Raw genomic sequence first — 21,059 nt, 5'->3', positions numbered from 1 at the left:
ACCTTGGTAGTAGGCGAACTGTAGGTAGTCGTAATGCAGAGGAAGGAAGTTCTCAATGGGTGAGAGGCGGCCGGGGCGAGTGGCGAGCTCCCTCACGCACTCATGCTGACAAACCAGCACCTGCATGTAGTGATCTGGAAGACAAGAGCCGAGCCTATGTCCCCCAGGCCGTGAAAGCCACGCTTCGGTCACAGGTCCAGCTTCACAAGCGCTCCTCCCTCACCACACCCCAGGGAGGACTCGCTATGATTCTCATTTCAAGACTGCAAAATCTTACAGACAGCAATTTGCCACCAGCTCCTTTGGGTGATCACTGGGAGAGCAGATCCCAAACCCTCTGGCTCCTGGTCTTTTCCATACGCTGCACCCTCTTCTTCCCACAGCATTTTTGTGTTCTTTTTTACCCTGCCTGAAAGTGACAGAGATCATTTCACGGTACTCACACCCTTGGGCAAAGCGTGGACTTTCTGACCTAACAACCTCGAGGCATCACTACGGATGCTTTAGAGGGCCTGAAGTGTCTTGGGTCAGGGTTGAAAGTCTGATCCTAGTTATACAACCACGAGTAGGCAGAGTTCAGAGGGAGAAGTAGAGCTCTTTTTTTTCTTGTTAATCGATCCAAGCCAAATTTTTCTAAAGAGGTAATAAAAACCCTGTGTCTTATATCCACTGGTCAGGACCCTGTTCTGTCCAATTACGAATCATCCCATCCCCCGGACACGGTGCATTCTTATACATACTGGGGACACTGTATATTCTTTACCAGGGAATGGTAAAGTAGAGGAGAAGATGAAAACTGAAGAATTTTGATAGGAGCCAGATGTGGCGAAGCACACACTTCTCATCCCAGCTACTCCAGGGGCTAAAGACTGAGGATTATTTGAATGAAGTACAAGATATCCCTTGTTTAACAACCCACCTGTTTAATGACTGTTCAGACTAACGACGTGCCACTCAGATTTATGATCTGTCTATTTTTTTAATACAGTTCTGTACATCTTGTTTATAGAGTCTCAATGTCTTTTTATTTTTGGTAACCTTGCTATCCAGTACTGTAATTTTTGCTGATCATAATGTAGAGTACAGTACTGCAGGTTTATGTGCTGATACGATTACAGAGTTATGCAAATAAAAGCAGGCATCAAGGTGGTTTCCTTTGACTATTTCTTTGCTCTGAAAACTGTAATGCACACACTGTAAACAATTCCTCATTTAGTGACCAGGAACGGACCTCCACTGTTAAACAGGAGTGCCTGCAGCTGCAGTCCAGTTCACGCGACACAGAATGGGACACTTCTCAACAGCAACAACAGCAAAACAACAATAACAAAAGAATTTGAATACAGCCTTTCTGGTTCCTACTTGCTCGTTTTTGACTGTCCTTATTATTCAGGTGCAAATAGACAGCATCTCCTGACCTGCAAGTGCAAGGGTTTTCATGCTCTGTGAATCCTTGGCTGAGTCAACACAGCCAGAGCTGGGAAACACAATAGGCTGATGGCACAGAGAAGAAAGTTCCTCCCATATATTGCCTAAGTTGATCTTTCACAAGGAAGTTGGAGGTAGTCTTTTCAGGAAGAGAGCGGTTCATTCACACTTAGGTCATCCTCCTCCCTAGAGGAGGATACAATCATTGGGTACCACGGCTGCACAGTTTAATTTACCATAGCTCTGCCTTCCTTCCAGAGGTGCTCTGCTCAGTCTGAGCTCAGCTGGACTCTGGGTGATCTTGAAGAGTGACATCAGAACACAACAGGAAGGAAACGGGCAATTTCTGACGCAGGACGCTGTGCCAGCTTCACACAACGTGGCTAAGTCAATCCTACACGGCACAGCTAACAGAACCTCCTGAGTCCACTAGTCTTTAACTTCAGCTGGGGTCTGCAAGGGAAGAATACATTCTCTTTGCCTGGTTACATGTTAGACATGAACTCTGCAGTCCCCTTCCCTTCTTATACACATACATTTCTTCTAATTCTAAATAGCAAGCAAAAGGAAAAGGGGGAAAACACACCTAGCAAATCCAAAACTGGAATGGAAATATTTTCAGGACAGAATACAAACAGCAACAAAATGAGAGTGACAAAAAGATATCCTTCAGGGCTTTGGTCAGCAGAGTCATGAATAAATAACTGCATTCACCAGCTATCTGTAGTTCTTCTAGCTTTCAATGTCTCTTCTAACTCCAAATCTCAACATTATGCTTTTCTAGTACATTTTGTACTTTAAATGCTAGCTTTCTTCCTAATTTAGGACAATTTGAACCAGACAGAATTTTACACAGTGAGAGGTGTCATATTGCTTTTTATTACTTGTGTTCCTTGCCTGCTTTCTATCTTAAATGTGATTGTGCAATTAATATGCTTCTAGTAAGTTTGAGAACCAAGATACTGTGTGGGAAAATACTTTAAATTTTCCTCCTCATAATAATTTGGATATGCTTCAAATTCCCAAGAAACTTGGCATATTTCTGTAATTTGTGCTAGTATTTGGTTTGGTCTGTGGGACTAAACCTTCTTTTTTTTTTTAAATCGCCTTTCTTTATTGAAAGTTATGACACTGGTGGTGGTAATTACGTTAAAAATTAAAGAACCCGAGTTAGAAGACCTCTATTCTTTTCCAAAACCACTATGTTGTATTTTGTGACCACTGTTCATTAGAACATCAGTTTTATTTGATTACATTTCAGAAATTTTATACTAAATGGAACAAATTGCTAAATGCTAATCTACAAGAAGTTTTCAGTCTATTTCTTAGCCCAGATCTAGGATATCTGCCACAATGGAAGCACATCAGGGCTGAGTCAAGCCTGGTCCAGCAACTGGAGGGAAACTGTCAAAGTCATGGAGACCCACGGCACATTACAGAGCACGGGGCGCAGGAGGGCTCTGCCGCGCATGTGCAGTGTAAGTGGAACCAATCAGCAAGGCACTATTTACAACGCCACATTTACATCTGGTGTGGAGCCTCGTTAAGGCTTTCGCTAAGGCAGGTTAAATCTAGAGGCAGGACAAGTGAGTTTTTGAGAGAAAAATCATTCCAATCCTTTATTTGTATGAAGGAGAAGCCGGGCCAGGAATTCCACTTCTTCTAAAGCTCACAGTCACTGTGAATCTGGCCACTGGCTTAGTCTGCGAGTTCACTTCTTATCTACCTTCAATACGTGCACACCACTACTGTCCTTTCTGTGTTGCTTATCCGAGTCTTTGTGCAGGACACCAGGCACCTGAAAAGAATTGCCCTGGGACCAAATTATTCTTCCTGGACATTCACAGAAGCAGGGGTAGTGGCAATGGGGGGATGGAGGCAGGACCCAGGTCCCCAGAAGCTGTAATTTAGTAAACCCAAATAAAGGAAAAGCCTTCCCGTGCCCAAAGATTCAGTGTAAAGAAATATGTAGCAATTCACATGTAAACCACACGGAAAACTGTTGTTTCAATGAACAATGATCAGAAAAATACAAACAAATGGATCTGGTGGAGGCCCAAGGAAACAATGAAACAGGTCAAATAAATTATGATATGCCAAAAAAGGGTTATACTACTTAGCCATTAAATAAAATTAGGTGACTCTATCTGTACTTACATGAGAAGAAATCCATACTTTATTGTTAAGCATAAAATAAAAGCCAAAATAGAAAAAGTTGAAAAGCAATATTTATAGTATTGCCCTATTTCTATAAAAGTGCAATAAAAGAATTATAAATAAATGCATAGATATCCACAAGTGGAGAACCGTTACAAAATTATAACTACACAGATTTATCAACAAGAGTTAGAATGGGAGAGATATACAAGTCTTTTGACTTTTACAATAAATACTGCTATAATGCTGGAGTGCATTTAAAGAATGCATGTAGTATTTTTATAATGAGCAAAATAAGCTTTACCTGCAATGGTTTCATAGAGACCGGCTTTATACCGTAAGTAGTCGTACTCTTCAAATCTCTGAGGCCCCTCACATAGGATCCGGCACTCCGTATCTTCACTGAAATAGTCTCTCAAAGCCTTTTCGAAGTACTTGACAGCCACTTCAAAATCATCGGCCTCATAATGTTTCAGAGCTGCACTGTAGCTTTCCTGCAAAGTAATGGGCAGACAGACAGGGCTGCTTTTGCAAAGAGCAGGATATTTGGGGAGGTGGGGGATCTGACTCTGGTGATGCAGAGGAATGAAGAAGGACTGTGCTGGGAGCTAACCTACAACCTCCCTGCATTCAAATAACTATACACGAGAGAGGCTTACTGAGCAAGCAGCCTGCTGTGGTGCTGATCAAGCTCTTCCAGAGCATATAAGACTGTATTTTCCAGTTGTTCTGCCAGTCAGTAAGCCATGAATAAAAGTACAGAGCAGCTGATGTGAGTGGAAATCATATCCACTTATAGGCCTGGACCAATTTAATAATAATGTCTTAATAATAATTAGTCTTCCACCTAAAATCTTCTCTTATCCTTTTCTACAGGTATGAAGGCCACACACTGAAAATGGTCGCCCTGCAAACTGGAAATACAGGAGAAAACTCCTCCAATATGTGATGTCTGGTAACCCTTCATCCGAAAAAAGAATTCTATAGCTTTACGAAGACTCAATTTGAAACGAACAGGTACAAGAGATAAGGCTCTAGACCAAAAGCCAGGAAACCACAGTGATTCTGAAAAAGTCAAGTTGGCTTCAGCTCTGAGGTGTAAATACCTTTGTCGGAAGCCAGATCCCAAGGTCCACACCTGCAGGACCTCCTACTCAGAAGGCTGAGGCAGAAGGATCACTTCAGCTCAAGAGTTCAAGGCCAACCTAGCCAGACCTTCTTTTAAAAAAAGAAAAGTGTGAAAAAGGAGCTGAGGCACAGAGAATGCTGTAGATGTCTGTCTAATAGTCTAGGTTTTACCATATACTGCTTTTTAAAGGTTAATTTGCATTTCTTTCAATATTTAAAATTTTAGCTGAAATTTTCACATTTTTAATTAAAAATATTAAACACCGTCTCATGCTTCCGACCTTAGAATTACAAATTTCATTTGAGAAATGTAAAGATATAAAAGTGTTATCAGGAAGGGAAAGTCAACTTGAATGATACGTCCACGTGGATGTGCGTGAGTCAAAGGGAACTTAGGAGCACAGAGCCCCACGTCATGGAAAAAAGGGACCCCAGAACTCACCAAGTGTGGTCTGGCCTCTCGGTCTACCAGCTGGAATGATTCCCCGCCAGCCATGGTCCTATAATTCTCAATGCTCTGCTGAATTTCCATGTGCTCAGGGTTGGCCATGAAAAACGTGTGTGCTGCCTGCACTGCTTCCTCTAAAAGGTCAAGCTATAGAGAGAAAAAAGGATGAAACACTTGGAAAACAGGAGGGCAAACACTTGTAAACCAATTTCCGTTCAAAGGTTTCATAGCATGAAAATAGGAAGAGGGAAATTGCCATATATATTTTCAACTGCCACACTTAAGTGCCAGGAAGTTAATAAGCCATGCATCCTGAAATGAGTGCAGATGTTGTTTTGTCTTGTTTTGTTTTTGGTACCAGGGATTGAACTCGGGTCCTTGCGCTTACAAGGCAGGCTACCGAACCGCTGAGCTAAATCCCCGGCCGGAGTGCAGATGTTTTGATGTTGGCAAAAACAGATAGATTTGCTCCGGATTTTTTTCTCCTTCCCCCCTTTTCTAAACCATTTGTGTTTTCTAGATAATTGAGTCTATATGCTTATGTTTGTTTTATGATTAATCACATACAAAAAAACTGCCAGATCTGTGTGTTTCTAGTCTACATTCAACATTTTTGTTCTGTGCTTTTCTCCTTTCTTTCACTTGATTTCATTACTAACCCCAAAAATCAGACTACAAACACTGTTCTCATCTTTCAAAGGATGGGATGGAGTGAATTCTTCCTCGCAGGCATTCAAAGATAAAAGACAATAAGTTAAAAGGAGTAAATTATTATAATATATAAGAGATGCTAAATGTCTAACTTTGATTCTCACTGATAGAAAAGAAAGAATTTCTAATAATCATTACAGAGGCACTGTCATTTTCTTCTTCTACTTAATACTCCTCTCCATGGAAAAAGCAATGATTAGCAAAATGAAATTGAATTCACCCGATTTAAGATATTCTAACTCAGGCTTTAGTCATAGAGAATGTCTACAGAGAGATCCACTTACTTCTTACCAGAAAATATAAATATCCACCTTAGTTGACTTTTCACTGTGATACACAATATATGTTTAATCTATTTCCAAGCGTCAAGAAATGAAAACTCACTGTTCTTTACTGTATAAAACATCTTTGAAAAGTGGGGTGAGCAGGCAATCCACTGTCTGGGCCCTTTTCTGTCTCTCTTAGACAGAAGCTTTCTTTCTCTCAGTAAGTAATTCCTACTCTTAAAAGAAAACTCATGTTATGAAAAGTAACTATAAAATCATAGGATATCATATAGTACATCACTGGGTTTCTTCTGACAATCTAGCTACTTCAAGGTTAAAAATTAGAAAGAAAATGTGAGTTTGCAGGCCACGGTGACTGTGGTCAAGTAACACATAAATAACCAGCTCTTACCACAGAAAACATACATTGATCTCTTTTATGGTCTATCTGGGATTCTTAATCTGTCTAGTAACAGTAAAATCTTTCCTTCTTTCACATAACACTCATATTCCTAACTACTGGACTTCCTTTTATTAAATCTTGCCTGGGATTACTATTTTCATCACTTTTATCTTCATCCTCCACTCTTTGCACCCAAAATCATTTTGGCAATCAAATAAACTAATTTTGCACCCGAATTCTTTCCCAATTTTCTCCATTTATTACACATAAATATAGGTGCATATTAGTTACATAGGCATCTACAAATGATACTAACAATTATACAGGTACTGAGGTAAAAAATACGCTACTTCACTGACATAAACCAAAGCAAACTCCAGACTGAAGGCTCCAAACTGGATTGCTTTTAAAACATAATTTAAAAAACCACAGGAGAGGGGAAGTTTATGCATTAGAAAAATAAACTTTGAAATAGAAAACAATTGAGGACAGGAGAATTATCTGACAAGATGTTATCAAACTTTTAAGGGAAGCCACTGTCCCCTGGAAAGTGAGAAATACTAGAAAGAAGAGACTTTCAGAGACTCTGGGTCATTTCGGTTCAGTCTATGGGGAACTAAGGCAAACATTTCCTCCAGGCATAGCAGAACGGCTGTGCGTGGCAGTCCTGCTGCATGGAGAAAGAAATGGACACCAACTAAATCAACACCCCGGTGAAATGCAGAAGTCATTTCTGTCAGCAACTGGAGAGTATGAGGCTGCCTTGACACACGCACCATTTTCCAGAGCCAGCAATCAAGGAGGAATTTCTAAAGTACACTTTGGCTATAAAAATATCTTCAGTAGCTATCCTTTGACCACAAAAGGGATTCCAGACACTGTGCCATGGCATATAATAACTCCAGAAGTTGGCTTCAGTCTTCCTAATGTCACTTCCTTCCATCTGCCATGAAGCAAATTTTTCTCAGATGAACTGAATGTCCAAAAGTTACATCACCCTATTCAAGAAAACACACCTAAGTCCATTACTCCAGTCCCATCCAAATTCCTCACTTCATCCATTCACTTATTCAGCAAATACTTATTTTACACCAACTTTGCACCAGACACCGTGGCAGCCAATGAGGATATCTATGTGGCCAAGGCAGCAAAAAGCCCTGCTTTCTATGTGCTCATACTCTCCCTGAAGGAAGAAGGTAAAAGATCAATGAAAGTAATTTCATATGGTCCTGCGTGCTATCAGGTACAAATGAGCAAAATTCTGAGCCCTGGCTGGGGTCGAGGTGGAAGAACACTTTCAAATAAATTAGTAAAAAAAGAAAGATCTCTCTGCAATGTAATATTTGAGCTGAGACACTGGAAGTTGAGCATCCAGGCATGGGCTTAAGTAAACTGAAAGATTTCTAAAGTTGAAAAAGCCTTGGTGAGTTTTCCAAGTAGAGCAGAGACTAAAGAGGGAGATTTGAGAAACCAGAGCACAGATCACCTTTATGGTATGGTAGAGTTTGAATTTCTAAGTCCAAGAGGAAACAAAAGAAATTGAAGGAGAGATGTGACGAGATCTTACAAACATTTTTAAGTGATTAATTGAAATTGCTTTGTGGAGAATAGGCTTTGAAGCAAGAAAATGTTGCAGTAATTTGGGTCAAAGTTAGAGCTTTTATCCTGAAAAATAAAAATGGGAGAGCATAGGTCCGTCCGTCTTCTATTTCCATATTTTCTTTACTCCAGGCTCGCCACTCCTTTCTCCTCCTCCTCTATTTGGCCCATTCTTGCTATGCTAAATGCTTCTCAACTCAAGAGGGCAAGACACAACACAAAAAGGGAAATTGAAATTTCAAAGATATTGTAGGATAAAAATAAATTAATTCTCTTCTAAACCAGCTCTTTTGAATAGGAAATATGTCCAATAAATTTAAAAAGTCCATTTCTAAAGCACATTAAAAACACATAAAAGGGCTGGGGATTTAGCTCAGTGGTTCCACTGCCTGCCTTGAAAGCACAAGGTCCCAAGTTTGATCCACGCTACCAAAAACAAAGCAAAACAGAAACACACACACATAATGAATACTCTCCATGTACTTCAGAAATATTTGATATCACATTTGCCTTAGAAAGATTGAACAACAATAAAACACTGAATAAAAAAACAAGTAATTTCGGACTGGGGATTTAGCTCAGCATTTCCGCTGCCTGCCTTGCAAGCACAAGGACCTGAGTTTGATCCCCTGTACAAAAAAAAAAAAAAAAAAAAAAAAAGTAATTTCCATGCTTCTATTCAAAAGCCAACATTTTCAATAAGGACAGGAATTCTTTCTCTGCATTTAACCTTGTTAATTTTGGGAATTCGTCCAGCATCGTGCACTGTATTTTAATAAGGTGCTTCATTTTGCTGTGGTCTTGTACTTAAATTTCACTATTAGAAACTTTGGAGATTCTTAACCCCACACAGAGTTGTTTACTAAACAATAAGAGTGTAAGTAGATGCTGAAAACATCCAGTCTTTAAGTCACAGGAGAATGTGAGTTCTCACTAGCAAAGTTAGTACACTAGCTAAAGAAAAAGAAGTCATGAGACAAAAGGTAAATTAGACTAAACCTGTATATAGCAACTAGATATTTTGCAGGGATTCCATCTCTTGGCAAAGTCTCCAAATTTACTTCAAATTTTTGCTAAGCCAGGATAAATTTCATTTCCAAAATCTAGTAAGTATATGATGTTAAAAATTTTAAACAACACATTACAAGAACATTTTTCAAATCAAAAATATAAATTTGAAACAAAAGTTGAAAGCAGTTTTACCTACTGAATCCATAAACTGGTGTTTCAAGTGTAGAAGAAAGGTCATTTAGTCCAAACTCTTAATTCATTTAAAAAAATCCTAAACATTTATGTATAATAGTGTCAGCTTTTTAGACTAATCAAAAATGAATTGTATAAAAGAGACTCTGTATTTTATTTTGTAATTACTGATACCATCCTTTATGTTAATAAATATGCAAAAAGACACAGGTATAAAATAGTATTAATAATTAAGTAACAGGAAATCATATTGTATCTCTTAACAAATATAAAAAATCAATTTCAGCATGTAGTGAGAAGTCCATAATATATCACACTGAGGTTCGAGTATATCAAAATGAATTTGTTATATTTCCTTTTTGAGTTTTTTCCATTTAAAAAATAAATGATAAAAATAGTTACTTTAGAAAGGTAACTCAAAGGACTTTTGGACACAAGAGAGGTACAACTTGTTAAAAAGACAAAATCTTGCCAGGGTGCAAGTTCCTGAGTTTGATCCTGGTACCAAAAAAAGACCTAATCTAGAAATATCTAGAATTTGTTGCTGTCCTTCACCTCAACGTACAACATTTGGAAACCCCTAGATTGGAAGAACTCAGTAATTCAGAAGTGAAGTGTGCCTGCTAGCATTGAGAATGAACTTATCTTTGTATTTATGGAAATTTAGTCTAAAACGTAGTCGTGGTTATAATATTTACAACTTTAAAAATGCTATTTGGTAGGGATAAAAGGGGAAATGAGATTTCTAAGGAATAACGTTTCCTCTTCAGAATATATTGGAAAGGAAGAATATGTCTTTTTGTGCCAAACTGCTTATGCACTTTTATTCAATTACCTTGGGTCCTGAGCCTGATTAATAGACTCCTGCTCTCTTTAAACAGTTTTAATCTGATGTTTACATCTTAATGTCAGACACCGCCAGTGAGCAGCTCCTGCCAAATGAGGCTATGCCATGAGGTCATTGCAACAGCAGATTTTGGTCAGCAACATTCTGTAGAAGGTTCTTCATCCACATAAAACATTTTTTGGGGGGTAAAGAAAATGTTAAACTGAAGAAGCAGAAGTTTTAAATGTGCTCCTTCAGATCAGAGACTTTTTAAAACAAAACAGAAAACTCAAAGTGTGTGCTTAATTGGAAAACTCCCTAAAGCTATCTGCAAATTGTCTAACTTCCTTGGGGAAGAACAGCCAAAGTCTGGCTGACTGCTGGGCACAGAGGAGAGTGCGCTATCAGGGATGGAATGTGAACAAGACCTCCGTCGGTTGGACCCAGTGAAATCGGACATGTGGTTTACTGGTATATTACTGTTGTTTTCATTCTAAACACTAGGACAGGGTATGGCTGGACACCCGAAAAGGCGTGTTAACTCTGCAGTGTTTGTCCAACCCTCTCCCTTGAGGTGTCAGAGGATGACTGTTACCGAACAGTGAGTTTAGGCCAAGACCTCTCTGTATCTGCTTCCTGCTACTGTTTTTGGAAAAAAAACTAATCCTGTTTGAAAGTTCTTCTGGAAGTACACGCCACTCAACCCATAATCCACTTCTGCCAGTGTCGCAGGACGATTGTAGTAGTCATCGCTGCAAGGTACAAACAACCTTACTCATTCTGGACTTGGAAAAAATAAGTGGAAACCTGATATCCTTCTATATGAGTGGAGAACTACACTTTTGTAGCATGAGACCATCACATTGGTAAGCACAATCTAGTTGTGAGGGGTTAATAATAGGAAGTAATCCTTGTATGTATTGCTACGTAGTTTCCAAACTGCTTTGTAACACTAATCGTAAAAATGAGAGCATTGAAAAAGTGGTCATTTTTGAGTGTCTATCAAATAGGAATTTTAAACTTTTCAATAATCTGGGAGGCAAGCCCCTACCTATGGACCTGGTGGAGAAGTAGTTATTCCTCACAGGGCGCAGTGTGATACAGTGATTTATGGGGGCAACTAGAAAGTTATGCCCAATCAAGAGTTGCCTTTAATAAACTTCGCAGTTGAAAAGCACTTCTTTGTGACCTTCATTCATATTTTGTTTTTGCCCCATTTTTCATTATTATAAGTGAAAATTATATATTGTATTTTCCTAGGGCTACAGGTTCTGCCTGGCCATCACTTTAGTAAAGTCAAAAGCCGGCTTCCTGACAGCTTGCTATCAGGTGAGCCATGAAGAGCCCCTAGAGCTGGATCACATCCTGCCCCCCCGCTGTACAGTGCCACGCTATTTGCATTTATCTACTATGAAAGAAAAATTCCAAATACCAGTGGATTTCTATTCTGACAATACCCTCTGAAAATCAGCAGTGAAATAGCTTAATGCGGACTTGCGATCGATCTGGCTCCCGTGTATCTCAAGATAAAATATTTCATCATGTTTTATGCCTCTGAAATATTGTTCTATGAAATGCCTGAATGACAGGCATGAAATTCTCGTCATAGGCACAAAGGAGCGGGAAGACCAAAGGCATGGAATCGAAGTGGGTGTTCATTTCTTGTTTCCCCTGTAAATATCCATGCTTCTTAAGGGGAGTGCATTAATCAGCTGGACTTGGGTGGCTGAAAATTGTAAGGCCGCGAGGACAACACTGGAAATAGGCCGTTGAGTTAAAGGATCTGAGAAGGGCTTTAGGCCCTAGTGAACTTACAAATCAAGGCTTTCTTTAAAGTTTCTAACATACTTGATATCTCTTCTATTTTGCAAGTTACAAAGCAGATTTACTATTCCATTGATTCTATGAGAAATACAAGAAAGCAAACAAGTAAATCAAAAGCTTTTCCACGTGTGTAGGATTGGGGTCATATAAATAGGCCACATTCTTCTGTGAAATGTAAACTCTTCTCTTAGGGAATAGTTCCTTCAAACAATACTTCCAAACACTTAGGTCTTGTAAGGAATGTACCATGGCTGCAAGCCGAAGGGAAATGCACTCTGAAGATCTCTCCTGGAGGAACTTCCAAAAGAATCTGAGGTCTATTCAAATACTGACCCCATCAAACTGACAGGTCCTCCAAATATGATGGCCATATAATTTTACTAAAAAAAAACGGTTTTGATCACAGAGTTCTTTCAATGTTTCCCAAGCTCCTCCAGCATCACATCTGCACCTTTTAAAGTTTTAAGCCACAGGAATATCCTTCAGGCTGCACAGTAAATGAAATATCACCGCCACATACACAGGTTAAATATAAAACCAAACATTCTCTGTACCCCAGGCAACAGACTATATTGGAAACAAAGTTCTGGCCCATCTGAATTTCTGAGAAAGTTAAAATTTGGAAAAAACATACTTACTGACCAAACATGTCAGGGACCATCAATTGTGTTCCTTCTGTGAAACCTGTATTGGTTTTATGAAGACTCATGTCGAATAACCATAGAGAAATCAATCTGAAAATCTCTTTAAATCATATAGTCCCTTCATGTCATTTTACAGGTAGATAAAGATTTGTCCAGTACACCAGTAGTACCATTATTGTCAGTACAATCTATGCCTCTGATTAAAATATTCACAAAAATCAAACTTGGGATATTTTGCCCATGTAACAAGCCCTGGCTGAGCATCACTGTCAAACAATACCAGAGTAACAATAACCTAGTGGGAGCGGGCTGGGGATTTAGCTTAGTGGTTCTGCTGCCTGCCTCACAAGCACAAGGACCTGAGATTGATCCCCAGTACCCGCCCCCATAAAAAAGAACTAGTGGACTAATGGAAGGGAAGTTGTTTCTGAGGATACAAAATTGCAGCCCACTTGGGACAAGAACATACACACACACTGTATCACACATGTACTGCTACCAATAATGAAGATGCTACAAAAGTAGGGGGCAGAATGAGTTGGTGGCAGGCAACAGAGTGACGGATGTACAAAGAGAAAAAGGTTAAATCGCAGTAAGCTGAAAGGAAAGTCCTCATTGGGAAATTGGGAGAGATTGAGGGTACTAAAGAACAGAAACATGTGGCAGTCTCAGATACAGAAAAGCTTAAGCAGGAAGAAACAGATACCTCAGATGTGTTTATGGAATAGCAATCTGACTGACCTGGCTTATGTGGTAGGTCTTGGATTTCGGAGAGTTGTAAAACGAGATTGAACAAGATTGTACTTTGAGCAATAAGATAAGGTATTTTGGCCTTTATTCCTGAAAAAGGGGAAGCAGACATATACCTACGTGTGTATGTGTGTGAGTATAGTTATAAAATATATCCTCTTTAATTTCAAAAAGACTTTGAAAAATAAAAACCAAAACATGTAAGATGGCTATGGAATACTGTGTCTCTCAGCAGAGAGAGACTTGACACTGAGAACATAGAGCCATCTAAATGATATCCTTTACATTCTGGAAACATTAGCCTGGTTCTTACAGAATCAACTGGGAGTCCTGGGAAACCACTGTAATTCTCTTTCTCAGATAAAGAAGAAACACTTTGGTTAAAATACAAAATTAAGGACATTAAAGCCACTCAACTAGGAATATAGTAATAATAGAAATTAGCATTTTATATGGTTATAAATTCTGGTTGTTGCTTCAAGACAATTATCTTAGTTTGAGCAAGGTTATGTTTGATAACCTGGGAGGTATACAAAGAAGGACATCTTATCACCAGTGAAAAACACTGACAGAAGATTTTACCAACTGAGCCCTAGGCAAAGTCTTCACTTGAGACACATTTGAGGTCTTTGGCCCCTGAAAAGGCCAGAGAGAAGGGCTTCCAAAATAATGAAGTAGTAATTGGAAGTGAATCAGAAGCATCTAAAAGGGCGGGCAATCTTGCTAAGTGTATTCCACTGGATGTTCAAAAGTTTACAAAAGATGATTTTATAGTTAATAAAGAGGGTGTAAAAAAAACTATATTAAGAGTTAAACATACTTCTCAAGGGTAGGGCTTTCAGCATCTCCATAGAACAACTGTAATAGTTAATCTCCATGAATGGATATCATCTCACATTTTCACATTCTTTTTACTGTAGATCTTCCTTTCTTCAAAAGATTAATGAGGTTTCTGAGATTCTAGTTGGTTGCAACATAAATTTGGGGGTAAATCTTACTAGATTTTATGAAAGATAATGACTTTAACTATAAAATCGTCACCTGAGGGATGCCAAATTCCCCAGATATAGTCAAGTAGCCCTTTGAGATCACCCCGTGTAACATATACTGGGCTTATATGACTGAGATAACCGAAGTACAGAGTAAGAAAGTGTTGCAAGTGTTCTCAGAGAGGTGTGCATGTTGACAAAGTAAATCCTGACACCTGGTCTTTCGATTCTAAAGTTTAAAAACTTTCCAGTGTACTCCACTGCACCTAAGAGTAAGCGGCCAAGACATTACTCAGCAGAAAAATGAAGAGTCCGCTACTTTTAACAAGAAAAAAAAAGTTAATTTAAAATACACTCCTTCAAACGTCAGTGGCAGACAGGATAAGTCCAATTAAAGACCTTTCTCCATGACATCCAGAATGAACAAAACTAAAGTTGTAAACTGACTGCTGGTGAGTTTATGAGAGAACTGTAGGACTGCGTTCAAATGAAGAGATTCATTTCAATTGAAAAGCAGCCTAGAAAATCATATCAAATAGACTGTGAAATTATATTCAGTGGTTACAAAAATCTCAGGGTTTTTAAATTTTGATTTCACACATACTGTGTGTGTGTTAATGTCGGCTCCCTTCCCCTTGAAATTTTATACTGTGGCAGAGTTTAGGAGCTATGTTTGGTCTGTGCCAAACTGGCTAAGAAAAGAGTGCCATGGTGAGTTTCCACGTGTGGGATCCAACGTCCCCATTGTTTCTGCACAGGGCACTATAAACTGTACATTTCTAGCAGCCCTGGGGCTCCCGTCTACTCTATTCCACCTCTGTTCATTCAACTTTTAATGAGGGTCCTGGGTGCTGGGCATTGGGTGGGTAGAAAATTGGTATAAGTCCTGCTTTAGTAGCTAATCTGAGGTATGAGTGTGAAGTAAATTACTTCAAGAAAAGTAAACAGGCAGAGGTTTTGGGAAGAGCATTTCACCAGGACCAAGACACACGGAAAGTTTTCTGCACGCATGAGGGTTAGTTTATTGGAGCCCAAGTGATGAGAGTGGGTCCAGCATAGTACAGAATACTGAAAAAGTACTTAGTAGCTAAAGTGAGTAGGATTTGTAAGCTAAGCGCGTACTCCGTTATGTTTTAGGAGACATGAGCAATGGAGTGACTTGAATCTTTTAAAACTCCTTTCCATAAACATCTTCATTTGACTGCAGGGGAGAAAGTCTACATTTCTTGCTTGCACTACCAGCACAGATGGTCAGCAGAGAGACAGCTGGATCACACAGATCCCGCTGAGCTGCAGGGGCCAGTACACCCTCCTCCTTCCAACCCGGTCTCCACTCGGCCCTGGATTCTGAGAGTTAGGGATTGAGGCCTCAAACTCACATTTGAAAAGTGACCTTGATGAAGCATGTCGCTAAGGTGCTACAAGGCCACATTTTCTACTTCTGAAAGACACACTTGATGATGATTCAGTCCTTTATATTTTAAAGATTCCACTGCAATTCCCATTTTAAGCCACAGAAAAATCCTCAGCACATCATTAGTATTACCAGTACTATTTTACTTACAATTGAGAAAAGTAAAAATAATAAGTAATCACAATTGATTTGAAACTTAAATCTGTATTATACCAGAACTCAAGGCCTTTTATTGTAGACTATTTCTTTAAATGATCTGAGTAATTACAATGCTGGCAATGAAATTCAGGTATTTTGACTTTTAATCCATGTTCTATGAGAGAATCATGAGGTAACACTGGTGAAGCCATCCCAACATTAAAATAGGATAGGAAACAATGTTAAGAAAAAATAGAGATCCAAGTGGAAATTAAAATACCTGGTTTCAGTTATAATTTCTCAGGATAAGACTAAAAAAAAATCAAGGCAAATAAATATTCCCTTGCAGGCACCATGTAATAATACGTCTGTTTTTATTTATGGTACGTAAACCCCATCAAGTTGGTTCATCCTAAAAAGAAGCTTGATCAAGACCCTTTGCTCTAAGAATCACCTTTCATTTTATTGTAAGTGAAAAGTTTTCCTAATGCAGAAATACTCGGTGAGGGAGGACACGTTCCTACCATGATTTTGATTAATGGGTAAAGAAAGTATCTGAGAAATGCTGAAAACCCAAGATACCAGGGCACCAGCCAAAAATGTCTTCTGAAGAATATCTTCACTTAGTGAGGTAGAATTTCTAACACCCCCACAGAAACTCCACACTGACTAAATTAAAAGCAAAATATTTAAGTAGGGTGTACTAAATTAAGGTATGATCATGTGACAGAATACTATGTGCCTGCTAAAAATAATAAAATGTGAAAGATACTCATGATGTCCAATTGAATTGAAAAACTCAGATTGTATAACATACTCCATGGCATGATTCCACTTACCTAATGTAAACCCAAAGCAAAAAATCATATTCTAAATGTTAAGTCACTGTTTTGTCCTATATAGAGGAAGGGGACTTGATAATTAGTTGCTTCATTTTTCTTTATTTCTAATTTTAAAAACAAACATATGCTATATGTGTGGTGTATGCAGAAACAGAAATGGAAGTAGAACGAGAAATTAAGTGAAAGTGGGGATTATTATGATTTCCTGAATCAAGAAAATTTCCAATCACAGGCAAGGAGAGGCAAGGTCTGATAACACCACCGTTGAATGTAGCTTTTGCAATCTGTGTAAGTCCAATGAAACTATAGAAAGCTGTGTGCACGTGTGTATTTGTGATCACATACCCAGAGGGTATTTCAAATCTTATCTTTTCTCCCTCTGATTTAACACTTTCAAAAGCTCCCCACTGCTGAGGATTAAGTTCAAATTTCTTGACAGGACTCACAGGTTTTCCCTAACTAGTCCTCTTCATGAATCTGTACTGACTCTTACTATGCTATTCTTTTCTGCACCATGACTGCCTAATCTGGTCAAGTGAACATCACAATTAACAGTCACAGGTCCTGATCGACTTTGTCTCTGTTCTATTTACTGACTCCCTCCAGAGTCTTTAGTGTTCTTGGAAAATTTCCCTCCCAGAGTTTTGCCTGGTTTCTCTCAGTCATTTTTAGTGGTTAGCTTTCACACTACTTCTTCTGCTGGGTCTTCCAAACAAAAACAAATCCCAGGCATTCTTAGTCCCACAGCCCTGGGGACATAGTGTCTCCCTGTGGCTTTCCAATCATTCTCTGATATGTCGGAGCACTCCATGGGTCCTCGCAGGAAGAGCTCTTAAGAGACTGTTTACCAATTTGCAGAACACCAAAAGATTTTGAAAATTTAAAAAACAATGAATTCATTTGTAGAAAAAAATTATTAAACTGGCTTCTCAATGTGAGGATCTGCTCAGCATATGTGAATGAACATCTCTATTAGAACCAGTAACTGATTATCCTGGCATACCCTGGGTTCTCAATAGGACTCTGATGAAAAGTTGCTCATGTACTTGACCATTCATCAAACACTGCTTGTGAGATCCCAGCGAGCCACTGGGGGCAGTCACCAATCACACAGGTTGAGTACACAGGGCATAAGGATGCTTCTTAATGTGTATTAATTTCAAGACAATAAGTACGGCACTGTGAGGGAATCAACAAGTCAATAAACAAGACAATGATCAAACGCAAAGGAGAGTGATATAGGAACACTGTATCAGGGATACCTAATTCAAAATGGGTAACCAAGCTTTAAAAAATATGGTGGTTGGTTGCAGTCTTCTGATGACTACTTAAAAAAAAAAAAACAAAAAAAACAGTTTAGTTCAACTCAAACTAGTAGACAATGTTTAAGATTTATTTTTACACAGAAATAAACCAGTGATCATGTTGGGGTCTTGCTAGCAAACTGAAGAACTGAAAGGCCTTTAGTCAGAAAAGCATAGCTGGGCCGAGGTGGTAGCTCAGTGGTTCCGCCGCCTGCCTTGAAAGCGCAAGGTCCGGAGTTAGGTCCCCGGTACCAAACAGAAAAGAAAAGAAAAGCACAGTCGACATTTAGCTACTGATGGGACTCACAGCTGCGGTAGAACTGGATCTGCCTTCTTGCCACGTGGGATGGGGCAAGGGTAAACATGTTGAGAAGAGAAAGAGACAAATAAAACCTGTAAACTCTGAAGAGAAAACAGATTTTCCTTGTAAATATTTCCCCTTAGGACTTCTAACATCTCTCAAAGGAAGTGATGATTTTAACAGCCCTGGCTGTGCTGGCTGCTCAGTGTGCAAATATCTTTCCCAGGACCAAGAATAAATGAACCTGTTTCTGGCAGCCACATGTCAATGGCCTGAAAATATTCCACAAGGGAAAACAACTCAATTAGGATGCAACTGAATTATCATCTCTGCATTTCTGCAAATGAAATACTGCACTCCAATAAAAAACTAGGTGTTGATGGGTATCAGTGAAGTTTTGCTTTGATCTTATTTTGTAATAGGGGAAATAATCTTATTTGGTATTATTTTCCCTGAAGAAATGTACTTTCTGGGAATTTGTTGTATTATTCTGGGGAGGAAAACGCTTCTGGTGATGAAATATAAACAGTAAGTAGTTGATTTAAAATAAGTCTTTTTTTTATTCAAAGATGAGACATTTAGAGAGCGTCAATAAATATAATATTTGGGGTTTTTGTGAAAAGATATGATTTGGTTATGAGAAGAGGAGCTCTGCAAAGGTTACATTTAGCCTAAAAGACTGAATGAATGTTGGTTTCCGGTCTTCATAAAGTTAGATAGTTTCTTGTGTTTTCTCATCATTGATGTCACTTTGTCTTATTTTTTATCGAAGTAAGTTTTATGTCTTCTGAGAGACATGTGGACAGGAGGCCAACAGATATGGCTTTGCGAGAAAGTATCCAAGTGGGAGGTGGTATTCACACTCAGTAAACAGGGGGCATCTGGGATCAGCCTCGGAAGATGGGGAGGTTTCTACTGCTCAAGAACAAAGACTACTCTATGCTAGATGATCTCGGGGACCTAGGTGTAACTGGCTTGAGCAAGATCCCCAGAAAGTGCAGGAGACAATCTGCGAAAAGAACTCACTGGCTGCAGCTGAAGCTGATGACGGAGAAGCCGTGAGAAGCTAGCAAACAAAGAGGAGGGAATTAGATGGGGAACTAGAAGGTACATCAATGGAGGCAGGCAGCAACTCTGAGCCTACAACATCTTTTGCGGCTTTCTTTCCGCAAGCCACGCACTATCTCTGAAGCTGCTACTTCACTGGTAAATGAAGGGACTGGGCCAGATAACCCTTGTGAAGATTTGCGGCTTGCTACCTTTGCAAAGGTTCTGTAAGTCCCAAGAATAAAAAGCATCAATGGTACAACTGGTAGCATCCATTTTAGGAAGAAAATAGGAAGACTTTAAAAGGTGGCTTCAGGATATCAAAAGCACTGCTGAGAAACCCTTTGGCTCTATTCACACATGGAAGAAAAACTGATTCCCTACGTTCCTATCCCAGAACCTTTCCTCTATGCTAATTGCAGAGTGTTCCTTCATAGAAACAGGGGTCTTACATGAACTTTCTTTGTCCTTCTAATTCTTTCGGCCAGCCTTGAACTATTCCAAGGCACAAGATGGTGCTTTGAGCCTTTCTGATCTTTCCTAAATCGGTGTCGGTAGGATTTTGTTTAATTCACCTGGCTGCATTCCCCTGGGCCGGTCCTACAGAAGGCAAAGGGGCGCCTTCATGTCAGTCTGAATGAACTGAGGGTCGATCCGTGCCTTTGGAGAACAGCTCTGGGCGTGATTCTGGGGGGCACTCTTGCCTAGCCTGAAACCCTGCTCTAAGGAAAGGGCTGGCAAAATGAGCTTGCTGAAGTAAGGACCCGGGAGAAGTCTGGGTGAAGATATTGTCCTGTTGAGTGTGTTGCGAAGGGAAGAAGTGTTTGCGTTCTTCATCCTGCCTGAATGTTTTTCTTTAGAGTTCAGCAGAGATGCACGAGCTTTATCGAGAAGTGGTGGGGTCTTTGCTCTTTAGCTGACTACTTTGCCTTTCAATCCTCTACTGCATCCTGCCTGAATGTTTTTCTTTAGAGTTCAGCAGAGATGCACGAGCTTTATCGAGAAGTGGTGGGTCTTTGCTGTTTAGCTGACTACTTTGCCTTTCAATCCTCTACTGCGATTATCAGTCACTACACCCTGTGGCCCTTTTATCCTTGAGGGAGACAAGATCCATTCCATATATACAACACAAGTGAGATTCCCTATTATTTTGCTGCTTTAATGTTTTTTAGTTGCCTCATATGTATAATTGGAATAACACACACTCACGCTGACTGTTGTCAATATTTTAGCTCTAAAGCCAGACAGGTGTCAGAGTTCTCCGCATCACAGAAGCTGCCAAATCGTCTGTGTCCCCTTGCATGTGTTCTTTAGGGACTTTCCAGCTGTTCTGCCTGTCAGGAGAAGGTCTCCACGTATGCTAAAGGACTGCGTTCAAGGACACAGTGAAATGTGATGCTTGGGGTAATATTATTGCTTTTTCCTTCATAAATCAACCACGACTGGGGCGATGAAATTCTATTTACTAGTATAAACTTAAGCCACCCCAGCTGCTTTCTCAAGAAAGAAAGAAAGAAAGAAAGAGAAAGAAAGAGAGAAAGAAAGAAAGGGAAATAAATAGAGAGAAAGAAATGAAGAAAGGAAGGAAGGAAGGAAGGAAGGAAGGAAGGAAGGAAGGAAGGAAGGAAGGAAGGAAG

The 21,059-nt window shown here is 39.5% G+C and overlaps 1 protein-coding gene across 3 annotated transcripts in view; it reads right to left on the bottom strand.

The window, feature by feature from the left end:
- P3h2 (prolyl 3-hydroxylase 2) overlaps positions 1-21,059 on the bottom strand; it is a 140,034-nt gene that overhangs the window by 35,098 nt on the left and 83,877 nt on the right. For 2 of the 3 annotated variants that reach the window (XM_010624113.1, XM_010624112.3), the window contains exons 2-4: positions 5,156-5,308; positions 3,890-4,079; positions 3-134 (exon numbers count right to left, since the gene is read on the bottom strand). In XM_010624113.1, the coding sequence (XP_010622415.1) occupies positions 3-134; positions 3,890-4,079; positions 5,156-5,263 (430 nt within the window). In that variant the 5' untranslated portion in view covers positions 5,264-5,308. Of the gene's footprint in view, positions 1-2; positions 135-3,585; positions 3,603-3,889; positions 4,080-5,155; positions 5,309-21,059 lie in introns of those variants that run through there. The other variant, XM_033762575.1, reaches the window with a different exon arrangement.

This window comes from Fukomys damarensis, unplaced genomic scaffold, assembly GCF_012274545.1.
Source record: "Fukomys damarensis isolate Sample0158 unplaced genomic scaffold, DMR_v1.0_HiC HiC_scaffold_12, whole genome shotgun sequence".
In the NCBI taxonomy this organism is placed as follows: domain Eukaryota; kingdom Metazoa; phylum Chordata; class Mammalia; order Rodentia; family Bathyergidae; genus Fukomys; species Fukomys damarensis.
The sequence above is the reverse complement of the archived record's forward strand: the minus strand, read 5'-3'. Positions and strand labels throughout refer to the sequence as shown.